This window comes from Homalodisca vitripennis, chromosome 2 (assembly GCF_021130785.1).
Source record: "Homalodisca vitripennis isolate AUS2020 chromosome 2, UT_GWSS_2.1, whole genome shotgun sequence".
In the NCBI taxonomy this organism is placed as follows: domain Eukaryota; kingdom Metazoa; phylum Arthropoda; class Insecta; order Hemiptera; family Cicadellidae; genus Homalodisca; species Homalodisca vitripennis.
Genome location: NC_060208.1, coordinates 190,302,894 through 190,325,263, shown reverse-complemented (window position 1 = coordinate 190,325,263; position 22,370 = coordinate 190,302,894). Strand labels below are relative to the sequence as shown.

The 22,370-nt window shown below is 35.0% G+C and overlaps 1 protein-coding gene across 5 annotated transcripts in view; it reads left to right on the top strand.

Moving 5' to 3' along the window:
* Nucleotides 1-3,352: 3,352 nt before the first annotated feature.
* LOC124355217 (E3 SUMO-protein ligase PIAS2) overlaps nucleotides 3,353-22,370 on the top strand; it is a 64,826-nt gene continuing 45,808 nt past the window's right edge. For all 5 annotated transcript variants that reach the window (XM_046806243.1, XM_046806242.1, XM_046806241.1 and 2 more), the window contains exons 1-2: nucleotides 3,353-3,538; nucleotides 17,973-18,167. In XM_046806243.1, coding sequence (XP_046662199.1) covers nucleotides 18,144-18,167 — 24 coding nt within the window. In that variant the 5' untranslated portion in view covers nucleotides 3,353-3,538; nucleotides 17,973-18,143. The remainder of the gene's footprint in view (nucleotides 3,539-17,972; nucleotides 18,168-22,370) is intronic.

The window sequence follows — 22,370 nt, the reverse complement described above, 5'->3', positions numbered from 1 at the left end:
CGTCCCCCCATAGAGCTTACAAGGAGCACAGTATACATAGCCAGTTGATTTGGAATAAACTAAATGAGTTCTTTTTACAATCTCTCCATTTACAAGTTTTTTGAAAAAACAAGCTTTGTTCAAATAACGGTTTTGGTCAGAATACTGCCGCTTTGATTGGGAAAAATCCCCACTGTCATTTTGATTGATGCTGTGCACTGCAAAGTATTCACGCAATGCCTCATTTACCAGCCATAAAGCGGGATCATCAAGATTTTTTGAATCGGTTACCTCTTTATTTGCTGGTACACAATCTTGCAACTGATGTCCCAAATCTGCTATTTGCTCGGTTGATGGTGGTGAAGGGACGTGTACAGGTGCAATTTCCGTTGTGGTGTCTGAGACATCGGTAGCAGTGGCACTGGCAGGCTGCTGAATCACTTCCACTTCCACTATAACACCGCTGTCCTCACTCACAACGTTTCGTTCAGTTCCCGTGACGACCGGCAATGTCTCAGCAGAACAACTGGGAGTTTCGGGTTTATTGAAAAAATCGTCTAGTCTATGAATTTTATTTAGAAGAGCACTTTCCCGTTCGTTACGCTCCCGGGCCCGTTTACGGTATTCGGAACCACTTGGTTTTTTACTCATAATGTAGCCTACATATGTAAAACAAGCAAACCACTGCTTCTTCTAATATTTCAGTATCAAACACTCTACTCGACTTACGAATAAATGTCAGTGTTTATAATAACGAGCAATGGCACCAATTAATCACAACGAAAGTCCAAATAATTCATAGGCCATAGGCCTAAAACAAACAGTGCAGACGAGGAGACGACTGACTGCAGCTGCAGCTACACTCTGTCTCTATCTGTCAGAGAGCGTCAGTGTTGCAAACGGCGAAGGGCGGCGGCCGGCGGCGCCCCTCGCGCGAAGCAAAATTTCCCTTTTAGTTTCCCTACCGTTACGATAATTACTATGCGTTGTCACTAATCGCTATTAATTAATTTCTTTTTCTACTTAATAGTTATTTTTAAGTAAATGGAGTAAATCTAAGGTCTAGGTGGATGTGTAAATAATGTACAAAAATGTATAGTGAAGTTTTAGACCATACCATTTTATTTACTACATATAAAAAGCACTTCATCTTGAACTCCGAAGCGCCCCCCTAAAATCGTCACCGGTCTCGCGCCCTAGGCTGCAGCCTACTTAGCCTACTGGTTAATCGGGCCCTGCGTATGCTGCGACGGTCTTGAATCCCGTCTAACTACCAGACACGTGTCCGCGTCCGCGGCCAACGCCACGTCTTTCTAGGAGTTGCTTATGCATTTCAGCTACTTTGAATTTGTTTAGTTATACACTGATAGTGGAATTAATAGTTTGTTATAGCTCTACAAAATTAATTTATTGTTCTGGAGTGTATTCATTAATAATTATTATTATCAAAATTGTATTTTCATTATTACATGCAATACTATTTCTATTATGAACTTAGTAATTAGGGCATTCAATACTTTGATATACCTCTTTAAAGCTATTGGTTTTTATATATAAAACGCACTTGAAAGGATTATTTTGTAATTTTTGTGTTGGTGTTTTCAGTTTTTTAATAAGTCTTTATGTTTTTAAAATAAGGCCTATTTAATTTTGTTATAGATCAAACATAATATGAAAAATAACAAATAAAATGATTGCATATAAACATGACACCAGAGTATTCATTAACCCTAGAACTGGCGGTCATTTCATCCTGGAGTGTCGGGCTGTTTTAGAGCTTCGCGCAAGGGTTTTTTAAACAAATTATTAAAAATATAAAATAAAAGGAGTAGGCAGTGGCAAGAGCGCCCGGTGCCCCGGTGAGGGGGTTGGGGAGGTGCTTTATGCGCATGCGCGAGCCTTCGTAACATCGCCGACGTCGGCCAAGGATCGCTCCAGCCGCATAGCGCAGCAGACGGTGGCCGACGCGACGAACGTTGCGCCACGTCGGTTATGTCAGTGTGACTTGTTCTATTTGAAAACATGGTTAGCGATTATTTTAAAAATCCATCCGCAGATGGACGGACGCGACGCCACGGCAGTGTGACATGGCCTTTAGAGTTGTACTAATCATGCCACATACTGTTTGTATAAATGATTCAGTTATTGTAAAATAGTGTTTACTATGCAATTAAATAAATAACTAAAAAAACCAATAACAACTAATAAGGAATGGCACTATGTTAATTTGGTCCAAAAAATTATTTACTGGAATGTGACCATACAATGTCTTCGCATTTCATATCATAGAGTACATACTCGTATATATGTATAGTTAGATACAGCTACAACAGTTCATTCAAGAATAGATGAAATGAAGAGTGCTTATATGGTTTTGATCAAGAATGCTTGCTTAACAAAAAGTTTATTTATTTGCAAAATTTAATTTCAATTTGAGAAAACCGGTAATTAAATAATATATAGAAACAGCATTAACAATTAACATTGAGTTTGATGTTAACCATTGCTAATCCTAACGTAATTAATTCAAGAACCTAAAAGGTAGTTCCAGGATAGCAGATCGGTTGAGTCTGTATACACATTTAAAATTATCAAGTAGATATACCGCAAGGTGGTTTGGGTGAAGGATTTTTGAAAATGAAGTTAATATTTTTTTTTAATGTTGTGTTCACATTTTAATGAAACATTTTATTTGATACATACACACCAGGACGCTTTTGCAATTGTCTTAACTATTTTGATTGATACTCTTGAAGTATCTCCAGATTTGAATTTCTTGCTGTGCCCCACAACTGCGCAACTTTAGATTGAGTATGAAAAGTTCTGAATTCATCGGTTTTGTTGGCCTAATAAAAGAACTTGGTCCGTTTTGAGTCAACCCTGACTCAATACAAAATATGTAACAACCCAAATGGGCAAGACCGTCGTAGTCTACCTGACCGGGTGTTGGGAAGTAAAGATGTTGTCTATACAGCTACCTTAATTTTAATTTTTAGGGTTAGGTCTTGTAACCTCACTAACACATTTGTAAAGACCAACTACTTGTTAGGTTTAACATATCTGAGACAGCAACCCCAGTTTGAAAAAAGTTGATATTAACGTCTTCTGCCAAAATAATATCATACCGCGCAACATGTACATTGCCAAAAACCCATGCAGTTTGTCAAAGAAAGTAATGATGCTATAATCAGATTATTTTCATCGCTATTGTTTGAATTGTTACGTGTAGATGCATTTCCATCTGGTACAAGTTTATAATTTTTCACTGTCATATATGTCTTTCAGAGTAAAGGTGCACAGAGCAAGTAATTTCTTTCCCTTTACCTGTATGATTGCATAGCAAGTGGTCAACCGATCTAACTAAAATGCTAAATGCTGGAAGATGGCGGTTTCAGTGTTTGGAGACAAGTATATCAGTTGGAGTTGAGAATTTGAAAAAAATTATTGTTGATGTGCAAGCTTTTTTGATTGCGTTATTAATTTATTATAACCGTGTCAGGAGTGTTGGATCTTTATAATTTACGTGTAAATTTTTTTAGTTCATGTATATCTAAGCAAGGTAATGTCTAGCCTCCTAAGCTACTTGTTCTCACTGATGTTAGTTCATTACACTCAACGTCAACTAACTGATATTTTAGAGATAGCATTTACTTTCACTGACTTTTTGTTACTTGTGTTAGTTCTTTATAATTATTTTCATAAGCTGCTTCATTATATCCTAGATTTCCCTCTGCTCAAATTTAGGCTACTGGAACAATCTGGCCTATAAACATTCAAAATATGTAGCCTACTATGATTTATGCTTTTCCCCAAGTTTCTCTAGCATTACTCTTATAAAATATCAGATCAGCCAACTGATTTTGCTTGCAGTATAATAAGCATCCTCAAGACAATCAAATCAGGAAACCAAATTTTCAATTAGGCCTAGAAATATCTAAACTAACGAAAACAACAAAACAAAATATTAGGGTAATTATCATATTACTCGAAAAAAGTTTCATTTTGTCATTACTCAAAACTTTTGCGAAAAATTTTCGAGAAATTTATTTATTCTAAAATATATTTATTTGCATTAACGGCCGGAGCGAAAAAATACGAATTTTGCGTCATTAACTTATTGGAATCGTCCTATAGAACAAAAAGAATATAAGGTTTGATGGGGTGGAAATGAGAAATAACGAAGTTCTAGAACATAAAAAATGGAACAACTGTTCACACGTGGAGTAATATTTCCATGTTGTACATCCACGTTGAGCGTCACGTGACCTTTTGTGACCATGATCCAACCTCGTGATGACGTCATCGGATGCGTTGCCATCTTTGCAAACGTAAATGAAAAATAATACTGAAATTAACAGAATTTTTATCCAAATAAACAATGTTTTTCTTAATTTCGAGCTACAAATTAATTTACTTGTTAGTGAAATGAGACGAGTGCCTCCGGCCATCAGCGCGGGCTTCGGCTCCCTGCGCTGATGTCAATGAAAGAAGAACATCCCTCGAGATAGTAAGTTACCTATCAGTAAAATATCAAATTCTAGAGGAGCTGATCAAAAATATAAATTGAAATGTAATGATATTAACAGAGAACACTTACCATTAGTGTGTTGGCGGGTATAGCTGAGCAGCAGCAACAAAAAAGTGGATATTTTAAAATTGCAACATTTAAAACTTTTTTTTACTACTTTTTCTAATTTTCCTATCGCAACGAAACAAGAAAGTCTCCCGGTTTAAAAATAACACGCGACCGCACGATGAACAAATACACTCATTATTAAAAATTGGTAAATCTTAAGCTCAGCAACTACCGCTCCGATCGCCGTAATTTTTTGCATTCTAACACAGGTTAACGTAATTTCACCGAAAAAAATAGTCCCGATTATCGCCGTAGCCGTTTACTCCCCCCAAAAAAAAATTTTTGGAAAAAATAAAATTTAAAAAACCTGACTGACTGACAGTGCATTTATTCGTTTTTTTGGTGTTATTAGTTCGTAGGGCACGTAATTTCACCGAAAAAAGTAGTCCCGATTATCGCCGTAGCCGTTTACTCCCCCCCCCCAAAAAAAATTTGGAAAAAATAAAATTTGAAAAACCTGACTGACAATGCATTTATTCGTTTTTTTGGTGTTATTAGTTCGTAGGGTAGTAGTCCATGTACTAATTCTAGTATAAACTCGTCTTATCTTATCAGTAATAAACGCGCGCCGCTTATCTTTTGCCTGTAATGAAACCTGCGTTAGTTCTGTCTGAGTGTTGTGTGTAAGCAGTCATGCGTGATCTGGGCTTGGACTTTGCAAGCTCGAGTTAATTTTTTTTCTAAAAGAGCAAGCAGCGCGAAGCGCTGCGCAGCGGGCAAGCATCGCGTGATCTGAATTTTGAATAGGCAAGCTAGGGTCTTTTTAGCGTGTGACAAGAACCATCGCAAGCCATGTCAATAACTTCAGGGTCATTCCATGTCAATTCAACCAGGTCATTTTCACCAAACACCTCAGATTTTTATGAAACTTGGTACATTTGTTCTATATATAGAGATTAATAACACCACCAAATTTTAAATTTTTATCTCACATACTTTTTTAGTTATGGCACTTTAAAGTTTGGTCGTTTCTCAGTTTCCGAGCATTGGATAGTGCCTAGTAAAACGTGTATTAGGATAGAAAAAAAAATTCTCATTCACTTATTTGGCACCCAATCTTGGTGAAATTTTTAAAAGGTAGGTTTATATAAGTATAAGGAAGTTAAAAAATATATAACATAACCCTAAGCTAAGCATAAAATATTTATATAAAAAATATTTTTTGAACTTTTTACAATTTAAAAAACGGGAACATGGCTCAGCGTAAAATTAAATATCTCAAAAAGGGAATGAGATAATCAAGAATTTTTTCCCCCTAAATTATCTATATGAAATGGGCTTTAATTTAATAAAATAAAAGTTTTTGTGTATTTTCTTCCTTCTATTTATTGATACCATTGAAAGTGACATTATATTACTTACGAGCAATGTGAAGTTCGCCTGGTTTCAATAAATGGGTATAGCTTGTTAAACAAGGATAAATTACATTTTTATGTTTGGAAATCATAATTCACCCTTTCACTGTACTTATTTTAAGGCTTTGAAAGTTAATGAACCAATTAGCTTTTCAATTAATTTTATGCACTCTGGTGAGAATTGATATGTTTCTTCCAGTCGAGGTGTGTGTGTGGAGGCTCAACCACTGCAAGGATGTGTGGAATCGGCACATCACATATATCATCTCGTTTTGGCCAGTAAAATGAGGGGGATGGTCCTGCTGGATGAAGAAATTTTTACTGTAGCGTCTCCATCTTCCTTGGCAACATTTGTTATTATCCCAAAGAACCAAAGATTGTCGTATTTACAAGCAATGTAGCGTGAGGGGTACAAATCTTCTTCTCTTACATTTAAGGCCAACCCTCTCTTAAATTTGTACGTTAGGCTAGGATGTTCATCAGTACTAATTCGCCTTGCTTCTAATGTTCCTGAAGAGTCCCAAGGGTCTAAAGTTGTGAAACTTCTGGTACCTGGAAGAGTATTAAGGTTTTCAAACGTGTTTCAAGCTGTCGGCGAACATCATCTGCTGATTCTTTTGAAATGAAATGGAAATTTATTTTGGATATGTTTGATTTACAAAACTCGTAAAAGGTAGCTGCTGTTAGTATTTGATCTTGAAGAGGCCTTTGAAGACTTGCTTTTCTCGCCAACCTTTTAACAGTTCCCCCAATACCGTCACATTCAGTTTTGCCGTGGCTTGTAGCAAAGAAAGACCATTGGCCTTTAATTTTGAAGTCTTTTTCATGAAGTGAAAGGTTCATGAAGTTGTATTTGTTCTTGTACTGTCCGGCGCAACCGTCACTGTAATAGTGAACATCCGTGACATTGGGATAATTTTTCCTTGACATACTCTAACAGGGTTTCTTGTATTTTATAAACCATACAAACATCATGATTTAAGTCATCGGAGATTACACAATGTGATGAGACTAATTTTTTTCCTCGTCAACACACATGTTAATAATTACTGGATGAACAGTACAGGAAGTCTGAGGTCCAATGATAACCCTGCACCTCATCTTGAATCACAAATGAGAAATTCTTACTAAAGTCCATTGATATAATGGCTTCGTTTGGCGCACAGTTTATCCTTTATAAGCTTTTAAAATAGCTGGACTGGCTTTTTGCAATATAAGAATGAGGGATCAGTTTTTCTATTTTTGTTGCCAACTCGTCAACAAATTCATCAATAGTTGAAGTTTGTGTTATCATCTGTGTCCTGTCTGTAGCTACCCACTGTTTGAATTCTATTCTATCATCTTCTTCATAGTTTTCAAACTTTGCTTGTAAGAATGTTGTCAGATTGTCTTTTGAGGGACATGTTTTACATCGCCTTAACATGCAGTTTTGAGTTGGATTTTCACATAAAAGAAGATTTTGTAGATCTTTGTGACTCTCTTCCAGTTGTGCTGCATGTATTAAGAGCAACACATTTTGATGAATAGTACACACACAAACAGAGTGTGTTCCACTAGCACCAGCCAGAACACACCATTTGGGACGAAGAGTACAAAACTTGGAGAACCCTATTTTTTATGTCAGGATGTTCCCTTTTGAAGTTTGCAAATATTTCATTGAGGTTACTTAAAATTAATCTTTTCTTCTCATATTTTTTCTTTCCCAGGCTTACTACATCTTTCATACCTGGCAAAACTCTTGATTGCTCGTCGCTTGATAAAAATTTGTGACCAACTCCACAACTTCAGGACTGAGTTTCTTTCCTCTTTCTTGGTTCAGGTTCAGCCAAAAGTCCTTTTTTCTTTGTACAATTTTTGTGCCTGTCTAGCAGAATAATCAGACACTTCAAAGGCATCTTTGATTTTTTGTTCTTCAGACCAAATTCAGTGATTGCTGGAATCGTTAATAGTTGTATTTTCTTTTTTGATGAAAGTTTATTTACTTCACTTTTTATATTCTCAACAAGCAGGTCCATTTCATCTGCTTTTTGTTCAGCTGTTTTTTGCAATTTAGGTATTTTTGGTGGCAAACTGAACATCTAAAACTGTTTCAATTTTCTTTTTTACATTTTGATGCAGTTTTTTTCTAATTTATTTTGTGCATAACCAATTTTGGAGTTTTCATTCAACGCATGTAAATTTAAGAGGTGAACAACCAATATCCGTTAAAGAGGAATTTAGAGAATCAATAGCCTCTTCTTTTTGTAACTGAGTTTCAGTTTCAGTCGGCAGTGTAAAAAAGATCATCATCATGTGATTCTTCTTCACAGTCATTTGGAGTAGAGAATATATTTTTAGAGCAATTGGTGCACAACTTTTCCCCTGGTTTTACCTTTAAAACCTTTTGTGATACAGGCCTGACTTTGCTGAATACTTACAACTCTTAAGCCATTTTTAATGGGTTTTCTTATGTTTTTTAAAAGGATCACAACAGACTTTTTGGAGGAATTCGTACTTGGTCAAAAATAAACTCTTATGATGCAAACAAATGTTAATTATTTCCTTATCATCTAATTCACTCTTCTTTATTTTAATCAAGTTTGAGATTTTCTTCAGACAAATCACTAACATTTTCTAGCCCTTTTTTTGTAACATAAGTTAATTTGTGGCATTCTGTCAGTTTTAATAGCCCTATACTACACTTATTGTCCATTTTCTAATTGATTTAAAAAGCAGGTTAAATTTTCTCTTCTTTACAAATGCATTCATAAAACAACGAAAATTTCAAAAATTAAGTTCAAAAAATTTGATCTATACAAGTATATGGAATATCATTAATCTTTTGTATTAATATTAGGTTTTTTAAAGATTGGCACCTTAGTTAAAACTCAATTCAACACTCGGACACACACACTAACACAATATCATAAATCCAAAGAAAGGTTAAACACCACTTTATAACCACCACAGCTTATAACACTGTTTACCTCTTGGGACACTAGTAACAGACTGGCTCATAACTGTCAGATACACTGCCTAGAAAAGCAGCCTGTCATGACATGAAAACCTCGTGTTGCAACTTGCCCAGATTAGGAGGTAGAATAACTGCCTGTTTATTTCTGTAGTCTAATCTATTTAAACATGAATGTTGACATTGAACTTAGGTACAGTACTGTGTTAAACTAAGCTTCTATATAAATATTATAATAATTATAATGTTTATATAGAACATTAATAATTATTTAAAATGTTAAATTAAAATTATTAAAAATTTTATTTAATTTTCATTAACAATCTGTAGCCATTGAGACTGGTACAACCTCGCTTTGATTGTAATTAATATAGTGTAACTTGCAATGGCCTTAGTTAAATAGAAGGAAGAAAATACACAAAACTTTTATTTTATTAAATTAAAGCCCACTTCATATAGATAATTTAGGGGGGAAAAAATTCTTGATTATCTCATTCCCTTTTTGAGATATATTTAATTTTACGCTGAGCCATGTTCCCGTTTTTTAAATTGTAAAAAGTTCAAAAAATATTTTTTTTATAATATTTTATGCTTAGCTTAGGGTTATGTTATATATTTTTTTAACTTCCTTATACTTATATAAACCTACCTTGAAAATTTCACCAAGATTGGGTGCCAAATAAGTGAATGAGAATTTTTTTTTCTATCCTAATACACGTTTTTAACTGGGCACTATCCAAGGCTCGGAAATTGAGAAACGACCAAACTTTAAAGTGCCATAACTAAAAAAGTATTGAGATAAAAATTTAAAATTTGGTGGTGTTATTAATCTCTATATATAGAACAAATGTACCAAGTTTCATAAAAATCTGAGGTGTTTGGTGAAAAAATTATTTTTTTCTGGTTGAATTGATGTGGAATGACCCTTCACTAATTATTCCTTGTCCATGTGGGTTTGTTTGTGTACGTCTGGCGGTCAATCGAAGCCGTCCTATAGGTCACGTGACCCGTCCGGCCAATCGGAAACCTTCCTGTTTGTCACGTGGCAACTGTCAATTCATCAAAACGTCCATGGTCGGCCATTGTTTTTAGTCGAAAATCTTGTTATTTATGTGTTTTGTATTGCCAACATTGTACTGCCGTAAAACTGGTTTTTATATGTTAGCGATAATCGGGACTATTTTTTTCGGTGAAATTACGTTAACCTGTGTTAGTACGAAAAACCTTACGGCGATCGGAGCGGTAGTCGCTGATCTTAATATTTACCTAAAAATTCCATATTCAATTAAAAAAGAAATAATTTTGTTTCAGTTAAAACGTAAACTCTTTACGTGCCCTACTAAACACCCCGACACACACAATTCACCAGGGTTGGTCGAACTAGTGGATGGTTGATTCATAATTGTAACCCACTCACTCAATCCAACCTACTGAACACGATATCTTGTGAAGCACTGACTCATGCCCTGGAGAACTCAGATAACAGATACGCTATCAGGTTGCTATCAGTCCCGGCCGCAGATAATATTCAAGTAAACAGATTATCCAGACACAGCACACAAACTGAACATTAAAACATTAAAAACTTAACTATTTATGAATATACCCCCTAAAATCATGTTATTTGTCATTTGCACCCCCTAGTACTATATATATTTTTTTGTTCAGGAGGGTGAGCAGAATACGTTGATAACGTCAAATTCGTGATTTGCCGCCTCGGCCTTTAATCTTATAATATCCAATATTAGATAGGTATTTACTTTTGTGACGTATCTGATATAGATAGCCTTGCTATTGAAAGACCTCACAAAAATAAAAAGTTATTAGTATTGGTTGGTGTGTTATCAATATAGTCAATAGATTAAGAATAGCCAATCCAAGCTCCGTCTTCAACATTTCTCATGCATTTTTCAGATATTGGCAGGTAGGCCTAGTGGGATATATATTTAGAGCCACAATACTTTCTTGTGACGATAATCAGAGCTGCCACCAAGATGAGAATCTGAAAAGCATGGTTTGGGTGTGAATTTCAAGCTCTGGGAAAACGTGAATTTCTATATCACTGGAGTTTTGACTAGGGAAGGATCAATATTAACCCTTTGAGTGCCACGGTGACGAAATTTCGTCACCAATGATAAATGCGAGAAATGCCACGGTGACGACTTTTCGCCACCAGTTGTATATGCGAGAAATGCCATGGTGACGAATCTTCGCCACCAATTATTTTAAGATCCTTTGTTTATATTTTTCGGTATTTTTATGTTTCTACGTAATAAATTGTATTTCCAATAATATGCCTTTAATTTTCTGTGGTGTTTGGAAAAAAAAAATCCAATCCAGAAGAGAATCTAAAAAAAAAAAACAATCGCCATCACAGCGCTGCCGACAGCTGAGTAGCGTGGCAGACGACGAATGCAGAACCGCGTGCTAGTGTGTTGTTTCTTTTGAAACATTGTTGCTTGAATTCTAATAGCGTAATTATTACGTTTTGTGCTACAATCGTTTGAATTGTGCGTGTAGTGTTTATTATTAGTGTGTAAAACACTTAAGTAGTTTTCAAATGGCTGAATAATGGATCCTGAGAACCTTAGATCAAGTGAGGTGGACAGAGAACTTGATGGTGATGTATCTGATGGTAATTTACTAACCTCAGAAGACGATCTTAGTGATTTATTTAGTGATGATAGTGATGCTGATCCATTGTATGAGCCACAAAAAAATGTACATAGAGGTCAATCCTCAGAGAGTGACTTTGATGTTTCTAGACCTAGGCCTAGTACGTCAGGAACACAGGTTAGGCCTAGACCTAACGTAAGTAGAATCATTGATAGGAGTGTGTTGTCCAGTTCCTCTGAATCGGGTGATGATGCCGACGGGCCTACAGACAATGATATTTGGCTTAGTATAAACGAAGAGAGCCGCAGTAACTTCACTCATGATTTTTCTTATGTTGAATCTCCAGGACCTAGACATTGCCCACCTGTTGACTCTAAGCCCATTGACTATTTTACACTATTTTTTACAGAAACACTTTTGACTATGTTTGTGGTTGAAACCAACAGGTATGCTAACCAGACAATTTCGTCTTTTGCAGACAATGACTCACCTGGTAGTCGTAGGCACAGCTGGATCCCCGTGAACATTTTGGAAATGAAGGCTTTTATTGCTGCTGTTTTAAATATGGGCCTGATTAGGAAACCAACTATCCCCTCTTATTGGTCAACTAGTGACTCACAAGCAACTCCATGGTTTAGTAAGATGTTCACACGAAATAGATTTCAAATTTTGCTTAGTTTCTTTCACATTGTTGACAATGAAAAACTACCTAAAGCCAACCAACCAGGTTACGACCCCACTCAAAAGTTCAAACCCTTAATTGAGCACTGTAATAGGCTATTTAAATTCTTTTATACAGCCCATGAACAGTTGTCAGTCGACGAATCTCTAATTGGGACGAAAAGTCAAACCGGAATCACACAATACCTCCCCCATAAAACACCACCATAGGTGGGGAATAAAGTTATGGGTGTTGTGTGACTCTGTATCTAATTACTGCATGAGCTTATTTTGCTATCAGGGTAAGAAGAACACATCTCCATCTGATGAGGTAAAAAAATATGGTCTTGGCTATTCGGTTGTCACTTCTCTTCTTCGTGCTTGTAATTATTTACAGAAAGGGTTTCATGTTTTTACAGACAATTTTTTTTCTAGTATTCCGCTGGTCAAAAAATTTTATGAGGAAAAAAACCTTTTTTACTGGCACAGTAAGGAAGAATAAAAAAGGCTTGCCTGATGGAATCAAAGAAAAGTTTCAAGTTGGCCAGAAGAAGTACTACCATCAAGGAAACATAGTGACACTGGCCTATAGACAACAAGCATCACAAAAAAAACCAGTTGTTTTGCTGTCCTCAAAAGCTGATATAAAAGATATTGTACATACCAAAAGGAGGCATGGCAGGGTAACAGTTGAAAACAAACCATCCATCATACTAGATTACAATAAGCACATGGGTGGGATAGACACATTCGACATGATGCTCTATTCTTACCTTGACGAAAGACGAACAGTTAAGTATTGGAAAAAGGTTGTTTTTAATCTTTTTGCAAGAATGGTAATAAATTCCTACATTATATATAGGGAAAATTGTGTCCAAAACAACAGGAAACCTCTTTCTAGATACCAGTATACTGTGCAAATCATTGAAAGTATTTCTGATGAATGGGTAGCACAGCAAGGTAAAACTGTAAACGTAGAGGGTGACAAAAGAAAATTGGATTAGAAAAATTGCCCGGAAAAAAAGAAAAGACTTGTTTTGTATGTACAATGAGAGGGCCTGATTTCAAAACAGGAAGGAAGAGGTCTAGAACAGTTTGCACAAACTGTGGGGAAGGCTGTCATGACACCTACTTCCCAAAGCACAAATGCAAGTGAAGTGAAGACAAACTGTTGTGAATAGTGTATATAAATAATTGTATATAAACATTTAGTGAAGATTTTGAACTGAAATTTCATTCTTTCATTCTTGAGCATAAGAAATACTGTATGTGGTGAGTAAATTTTATAAGTTTTCTTTTAGACCACACACAAATGTATATGATGAGGCTATGTGTGTATTTTTTCCAAACTGTTTTGGTCTAAAAAAAAAATTTTTTTTTTTGTCCCGGTTTTGAACATAACACTATGAAATTTTGCACATTTTTTATTAGTAATATTCCCTTAGAAAAGAAAGTGTTTTCCATAGTAAAAATGTTTTTTTTTTTATTTGTAAAAACTGCAATAAAACTTTAAAAAAATGTTAAAAAAGAAAACTTTTTTGTTTTGTGTTAAAAATATATATATATAAGAAATAAACTGTAAGAAAATTTACTAATAAAAGTATAGCCCAATTAAAACCAAGCATTTTGATCTACAGCATGATAAGTTTCTATGGAAATAATCCTGTTAAAAAAATGTTTTACTAAGTTGCTACACAACTGGGATTTCCGGGTCTGGCATTTTTAGACATACCCCTGAATATAACATATGTTGCAAAAAGTTCCATAACTCAATATATGGTCTTGGCACTCAAAGGGTTAAACACTTCCATTAGGCCTTCTCAATACCATGGCTCCTTTCACTTTATTTTGATACCAACAGAAGTGCTTAAAATTTGCTTGGAAAATCGTGGATTCACATTACAACTAGTGATGTGTGGAAGCTGAATCTAGGTTCCAAATAAGCTTATTTTTGGACAACAGCTGTTCGGCAGTACAAAAATTATGATTGCTAAAAGATTTAAAGGGGGACTTTAATAAGTAGCCTACACTCGTTATTCGATTGCTATTATTGAGAACAATTTGATATATTATCCAACTTCAATGTATGTAAAAATCGTACACAATAAGAGGTGTAATAAGAAAAATCTCGTACATTTCAATTTTAAAAACACAAATTTTACAATAACATTACAAAATAACAAAACCAACTATGGGCCTATACTTAGATATCAATAAGTAACCGCTTTTGTAAAATTGAGGAAAGAATTCTCCCCACATGTTACCAGAAGCCAACAACGTACTTTAGTTTTGTCGTCAGAGCGGGATTGGTTGTACAACAGCTGAAAATCGTGTTAGTTTTTTGATTAACCATTTACCTCAACGACTTCCCTGCACACGTGACAATCGGTCAGATGATTCAAAATGTTCAAACCAAATATCTTCCAACTTTTATAAGGAGCCTTATGTCATGTTTCGTAGTCCATGATTATAATCTAACGAACACAGTGTGACAAACCACAGCCTTTCGTGCGTTTATTTCCTTAGTAGTTACTGTATGGTTTGTCGTGATGGAGTGGTTCTATTATTGCACTATATTAAAGGCTGATACAATATATTTATGAGCCAATAATTGCCAAATCAATTGTGCTTTTATTCTGGGTTCAACTGTAGAAAGTAATGTTCTGTACTGGTGTCTATGTACTTATTATACATCGAACTAACTGCACTTCGGTAACTTCAGAACTAACCGCACTTCGGTAATTTCCGTTTAGATAACTTTCTGATGCATTCTTCATGTATTGGCTGTCAATGGGATAAATATTGAGAGCCATGATACTTTTGAGGGACTCTTACCAGGGCTACCGCCAACGATGAGAATCTGGAAAAGCGTGCATTACGCATGAATTTTGGACTTCGGGAAACATGTGTGAATGTTAAATGTCCCTTTTAGTAGGGATGGATCTTTTTCGATACTTGATACCTAGGCTCTACTCAATTCCATTGCCAATAGAAGTGCTTAAATATGCCTAAAGAATCACGATTTCACAATATACTACTCATATGAGGAAGCTGAATCTCTGCTCCATAAAAATTCTATTTCCGGACGACTATTGATCGGCAGTACCAAAATTACCGATTGCTAAAACATTTTTGTACTTTCCTTATGAAAAAATGTGGATAGTTAACCAAATTAACAAACTACTGTAGTTTAACATATCATATTTTAGCCATAATTAGTATTTATTATGGCTTATTGTCGAGAGTCTGCTCTATCTATTCGTGGACAAAATCGATGGTCAGTATGCAAATTACCGATTGGTGAAACGAGTTTGAAAAGAGTATAGCACTTTAAGTATAACAAGTATTTCGAATCATATAGTAACAAAATACTGGGATTTATAGATAACATTTAAATTGATTTTCGTATTTCTATGTATATTTTTGTCAATGCCATTGTTGTATTTTTTTGTTCTATGCGCTGATGTTAGCTGTTCAGCAGAAATCATGGGATTGCTAATTTTTATTTTAAGTATATGTTGTACTTTGTGTTGTACATAAATAGATTCTCTATAAACGTAAATACAGGGGTACTGAAAAGTCCCGGGACGGTCTAATAACTTTTGAACTAATTACAATATAAGAACCAAAATTTACATCAAGTTCAAAGTGTTTGCCTTCAGTTTGCTGACAATATCCCAATCGATTGTAGAACGCTGATATCATATCGCATTGTTTATCTGGAAATTCCTTATCAGCAGGTAAGGTTATTACCTTCCTTATCTGGAAGGTAATCAGCTGGAGCAAACAAGACCAAAAAGACAACAATGAAATTGCCAGCTGACAGATACAGTTGTTTTATCAACTCAGTCACTTAGAAGTCTTCAAGCCCTAATTTTGCAAGTAGTTTCAGTAGTGCTAGTTTATTTTGCTATGGCGCTTTCCGAGAGAGAAAGAATAACTTTATTAATGATGCGCAGGTTTGGTGACCGTATTAGATCATGTGATGAGGTAAGGCATCTGTTTAATGAAAATATCTGGTTTCAGCAAGATGGAGCCCCTCCACATTATGGCGTACATGTAAGACATTTTTTAGACAATGTCTTTCCACATAAGTGGATTGGTAGAAGGGGAACAATAGAATGGCCTGCCCGTTCTCCAGATTTGTCCCCTTTAGACTACTTCTTTTGGGGCTACCTCAAAGAAAAAGTGTTTAAAACAAAACCTCAAAATTTGGATGAGTTGAGAAACCGTATTGTAAGAGAAGCTCAGGGTGTTCCTGTCCAAGCTTTAAAAAATGCGATATCAGCGTTACAATCGATTGGGATATTGTCAGCAAACTGAAGGCAAACACTTTGAACATTTGTTATAACTGTTTTGGTAAGTGATTTGAAGTAAAAGAAGTAAAATAAAAGATTAAGTGTCTCAGTTTTCTCTAACAACCAGAATGTTTGCATTTGAAAAATTCTGTATTTTATAATCTTTGAGTGTCCGCCATTTTGTAATGCGTCAACTGTTTTACGTCAGATTTTCGCCAAAATGTTTCTAATTAAAAGAGCTTTAATTTGTTGTACGACTCGACCTATGCTTCTATTTAAGAATTTTCACCAACCCCTAGCGGGACGTCCCCCATAAGCAGGATATCATGGTGAAATACATAAAATAATAGTTTTATATGAGCAAAAGCTTGATGTAAATTTTGGTTCTTATATTGTAATTAGTTCAAAAGTTATTAGACCGTCCCGGGACTTTTCAGCACCCCTGTATATCCATACATTTTTACTTCCATGGAATATATTCAGTAAGCGCATTTTATAATCTACTATTTCTATAATTTAAAAGGAGAATCTCTGCAAATTACTTTGAAGTAACGTGGTATTCTTAGGCTTGTTCGCTCCCTCCCCACCCTATAAAAGGATAAATTAATTAAGTAGAGTTCAAATAATAGTATTTGATGAAGTATCAGATGGACCGACTGTGTTTACTGGCGAAATCATTGTCTCGTACTGAAAGTTCGTATTACTTGCAAATACAGCTGGTGATGATAAACCGTCTCTGTTGAACTCAGTGTTCAATACAGAGTAAGGGTTAAATACAGACTGTTTATTACAGTTGTTTATTTGGTTTAAAAATAGACTTGAAAATCTGGAATTTTTGACCGTGAAAAACTGGGAATTTGAAAAGAGATTTTGAGTGGCCATCCTAATTCAAGACAATAACAGGTGTCAAAGAGAAGAAATGAAACAATGTAACCTGACTTAAGAAAACGGAGATTCAACACACTGGAAATATTTTACGAATCTCTGTAGAACCAGCAAAATTAAAAAAAAACACCCATTTTCTTTCCCTAAGAACCTATGAAATCATGGCTTTTAATTTGAATATAGTATCAAGAAAGATTTTGGGTATGATATCATGAAATAATCCTTGAATCAGCAGTGGATTAATCATAGATATTGTATTTTATACATGACCCTTATACTGTGAATGAAGATTGGCGATTTGATGATACTGATTAAGCCGAATTGTATATAGAGGGGGGACACTGTGGTTACTTCAGTGTGTGTATGTGATCAACAATTAGGTCATGAGCCCCACTTGATGCTGAATGTGTGTAGTGGAGTTTATCTTGTTTAGATAAATATTGCTGGTATTGGGACTATTATTTCTCAGTAATACTTATTGGAACAAAAAAGTTATGAATTTATATTATTGTACCTTGTTTTGTAAATATAATCCAAATATTTGATGTAATTTTGTAGTTTTCAATATTTTAAAGTTTACTGTGTTTTTACAGACTACAATGTAGATCTTGTGCGGTCCAGCAAAGGTGTGTAGATTGTGCAACACAAGAAAAATTGGGATATAGTGCCCTACAAGCAGAGGAAAAAATTTGGTTCTAGACACATCCATCCTGGCTGAGAATACCAATTCGTCGTCTAAGCCCCCCTCCAAAAAAGCTAAGAAAATGGCTGGAACTGATGATTTAAGGGTAAGTTTACCACAAAAACTATTCACACTTTAATAATATTAATAAAAACTCACTGTTACAAATATGTTGACAAATTTTCTAAGAAGATTGGTAAAAGTTGAAGATAAAAATGTTTTAATCAAATTTTTTCTATGTTCTGGGTGTTTCTGAATTGCACAAAAACATTGCTTACATCTTTGTCTGTTGCTTACAACATATCAAAAAGAAGTTCCAATGTTGATCTCACTTTGTTTAGTGCCTCTCCATGCTGTACTTCAATGTTACAAATAATATGATCAAATGTTCCTCATATTGTCTATTATGTTCTCTACGTACTTGATCAATTGTTTAAAATCCGCAAGATAGAGGAACACATGACAGCCCATCACCATTATGTCAAACCAAGTCAAAAGGTTAAGATTGGTTTAATAATAATCAAGAAAACAAACAGAAACTGTAAATTATTTTAAACTTTATTGCAAAATTATAGTACAAATTAATTAGAGATATTTATCATCTGACCAGGAAAATAATGTATCAAACATTCTGTATTTATGGATGCAATTTAGGTCCTTGAAATTCAGTTTTTCAGTTTGATTTTGTGAAATAGTATATCAAAGTTTAAAATGGCCATTTATATAATTTTGAAATTTATTTAATGTTTTGTTTTTTATTTCTATAAAATTAGGAATTATATATGTAAAACAAATTCTTAATTAGTACTTTAGTATCATCCCACTATTTATTTAACAGCTTTTCTTACTGGGGTTCTAAAAGAACTACATTATTAGAAAGAACAGACTTTATTTCACTCACTGGTAAATTTACATGCCATTTTGGTGATCAGTTCTTCTTTTTTGCCTCCCGAAAGGAAGCGATGTAAGCAAGAAGTAGGTAACTCTATCCCTAACTACTTAGGCATATATCTCCCCTATACATATATAAAAAGTTAGTCAACATTTACGAAGTGGTATCAGAAAGTTCTCAGACTACATTCACCTTTTTTGACGTGACAACGTCTTAAATTAGGTTGCGGCTCGGAGTCACTCATGAAAAAGTGTAACGCCCGGTAACGTTACGATGCCCGTCCAGTGGGTCCGCCGCACGGGATAAAGCAGATAACTGTGGGTCCGCCGCACAGGATAAAGCAGATAACTATGTTTATTCGTGAAAATGTGGAGTGCTTAGATTCGTCATTTACAACAACTACAACAATAAAGGTAAATAATTGTACACTGATATTTCATTATCGTAAACTATGATTGATTGATTAATTGTTAGATTGACACAAAAGTTGAGAAACTGAGTTTATAGGTTATGTCATACTATTGACAAATGTTGATAGTGTTAAGTAAATTATTAGTTTAAATCACTCTGCAATCAATCTTAATTCAGTCGATTGAGAAGAAACAGCGCGTATTGCTAGTCAAACATTTAAAATAACAAATTATAACCTCTAACCTGTCATAACAGTGCGACCAAACAAACGAACTAAACCGACCAATCACCACGCGCGGAGTTAGAATTTAACTGTGTTTAGCAAGAATTTCAAATTCCAATTTTAGTAAATGTTTTATTCAACTTTACCATTTACAATAACAAATTTTAATTAATTTCAAATTATGTACAATGTTTTAGTAAACAAAATATATTTCTATAGTTAAAATTTGTGCAATTCTTATTTTCATTCAATTCCTTGTTCCTATTGTGCAATTTAATAATATTCATATCAATAAATATTCTACCGAGAAAAAGACGTTGTCACGTAAAATCTTCGCCCGTAAAACCGACTTTATAGGCAACCATAATTTTTTTTTACGTGACTGAACAAGCCTGTGCGCCATTAGCCTCTGTTGCAATAGTAGCTGAGTCCTTGTGCCGAGTTTCTTTGTCGTGAGTGGTTAGATTATATTTAAAACTGCTTGTGCTTTGTTGTTGTATTTTATTACTACGTAGTGATTCTTATGATGGTTGATAAATTTCTTCTTTTCGGTCTTGGTGATTGAGGATTATAAAACCAACTTTCATCACCAATTATAATCCTGGATATGAATGTGGGGTCTTTTTCAGATGTCTCTTTGAGTTCACTGCGCACATCAGTACGTTGCTGTTTCTGATCAACAGACAAAAGATGAGGTTCAAACTTTGCACAACTTCATGCCTAGGTTTTTGGTTAAAATTTCTTGACAGCTTCCATAGCTAATACCGACACTATATAAGTCATTTACTGTCTGATGACGGTCTTCATGATTGAGGTACCGAATTTTTCTAACAATTTCATCTGTTTGGTTTGTGTGATGACGTCCTGAACGATGATCATCTTCAATTGAAGTTCTACCAACCTTAAAACGAGCGTACCACTCAAAAACCTGTGTTCTCCTCAGTGAAAGTTCTTCAAAGGCTTCTTGAAGCATTGCAAAAGTTTCCGTTGGTGATTTCCTAAGTTTAAAGCAAAACTTGATAGAGCATGCTCGTATATTCACGTCCAAAAAAATGGAGAATATAGTCCAAAAACTTTCTGATACCTCCTTGTAAGAGCGCTCACGTGATCTGAGCATGAATTTAGGTATTCTCAAGGGATGTTTTTCTATTATCGCCAGATGTGCGGGGTGGTGTGGTGCCTCTGAGGTCTGATGGTATAATATAATGATATGTAATTTTCACGGCAAGTCAAATAAAGTCTTTTCTTTCTAACAATGTAGTTTTTCAGGTTCCCGGTAAGAAAAGCTTTACCAAAATTATTGCCTCTAAGTAATACAAAAGTACCCAAATAATATTGGAAAATAAAGTGTATTGTAATTTAAATCTTATGAATTTAACTTGAAATATAAATATAAACAGCCAATTGTTATAAAACGCTCAATAAAGCGAGATTTAACATTAATCACAAATACTTGTTTATTTTCATGTAAAAACAGTTATATTGTTTGTTGGTACAATTCAGAGGCACACTTTACACCTACTAACATTTTTTAGTATCTTGTATGTGTGAAAATATTTATGCTGTGTGATTCAAAAATGCTGTGAAAAGTTATTAGAATCACGACCAAATGTCAGTGTTAGAGCAGTTAAAAATAAACAACTTTTTATGAATAAAACACATGTTGCATCATTGCTTTTGGGTAGAGATATATGGTGCAGCATTTCTTTATATCCAGGTAATTTGGATTATAAACTCATCTGAGTAGAAATTTCTGAACAATGTTTAACCTGGTTCAGAATGGCCCACCAGATTTTCGTGACAGTTTGTGGTTATATGAGGTGTGTTCAAAAAATATCGCGAATTTTGAATTTTCGCAAGTCACGTATATTTGAATTTTGATTTTTTTGTGGTGATATGTTGGTACATATGTCTCTCACTTATGTTGACAATTTCGGCCATTTTGAATGTTAATTGTTGACAGCTGCTTTGGTTGCACGTGTTTTGGTTTGTCTTTGATTTTTACCTATTCAGAAAAATGGAACAAAGAACCTGTATCAAATTTTGTGTGAAAAACGAAATTAAGTGTGCGGATGCATTCCGAATGTTGACTGTGGCATATGGAGAAGCTACTTTGGACAAAAGCAATGTTTATCGGTGGTACAAAATGTTTTCAGAAGGCCAAGAAGATGTGAACGACGAAGAGCGTGCCAGACGCCCGAGCACTTCAACAACAGATGAAAAAATTTATGAAGTGAAGAAAATGGTATTGGCCAATCACCGTTAGTGAAATTGCCGAGGACCTAGGCATATCGATTGGCTCGTGCCATTCGATTTTAATCGATAATTTGGGCATGAGACGGGTCGCCGCAAAATTTGTACCAAAATTGCTCAACTTCGATCAAAAACAGCATCGCATGAACATTGCTAATGAGATGTTGGAATCTGTCCGTGACAAACCGAATTTGCTCCAGAGGGTCATAACTGGTGACGAATCGTGGGCTTATGGTTATGACGTGGAAACCAATCATCTCAATGGAAGCTGCCGCACGAACCAAGACTGAAAAAAGCATGCCAAGTTCGGTCGAATGTGAAAGTTTTGCTTACAGTTTTCTTCGATTGCAGGGGCGTGGTGCATCATGAGTTCTTGCCACAAGGTAGAACAGTGAATAAGGAATATTACCTGCAAGTTATGCGCAATTTGCGCGAAGCAATCCACCAGAAACACCCTAATTTGTGGAAAAACAAAAATTAGCTTTTGCACCACGATAACGCCCCTGGTCACACATCGCTGCTTGTACGCG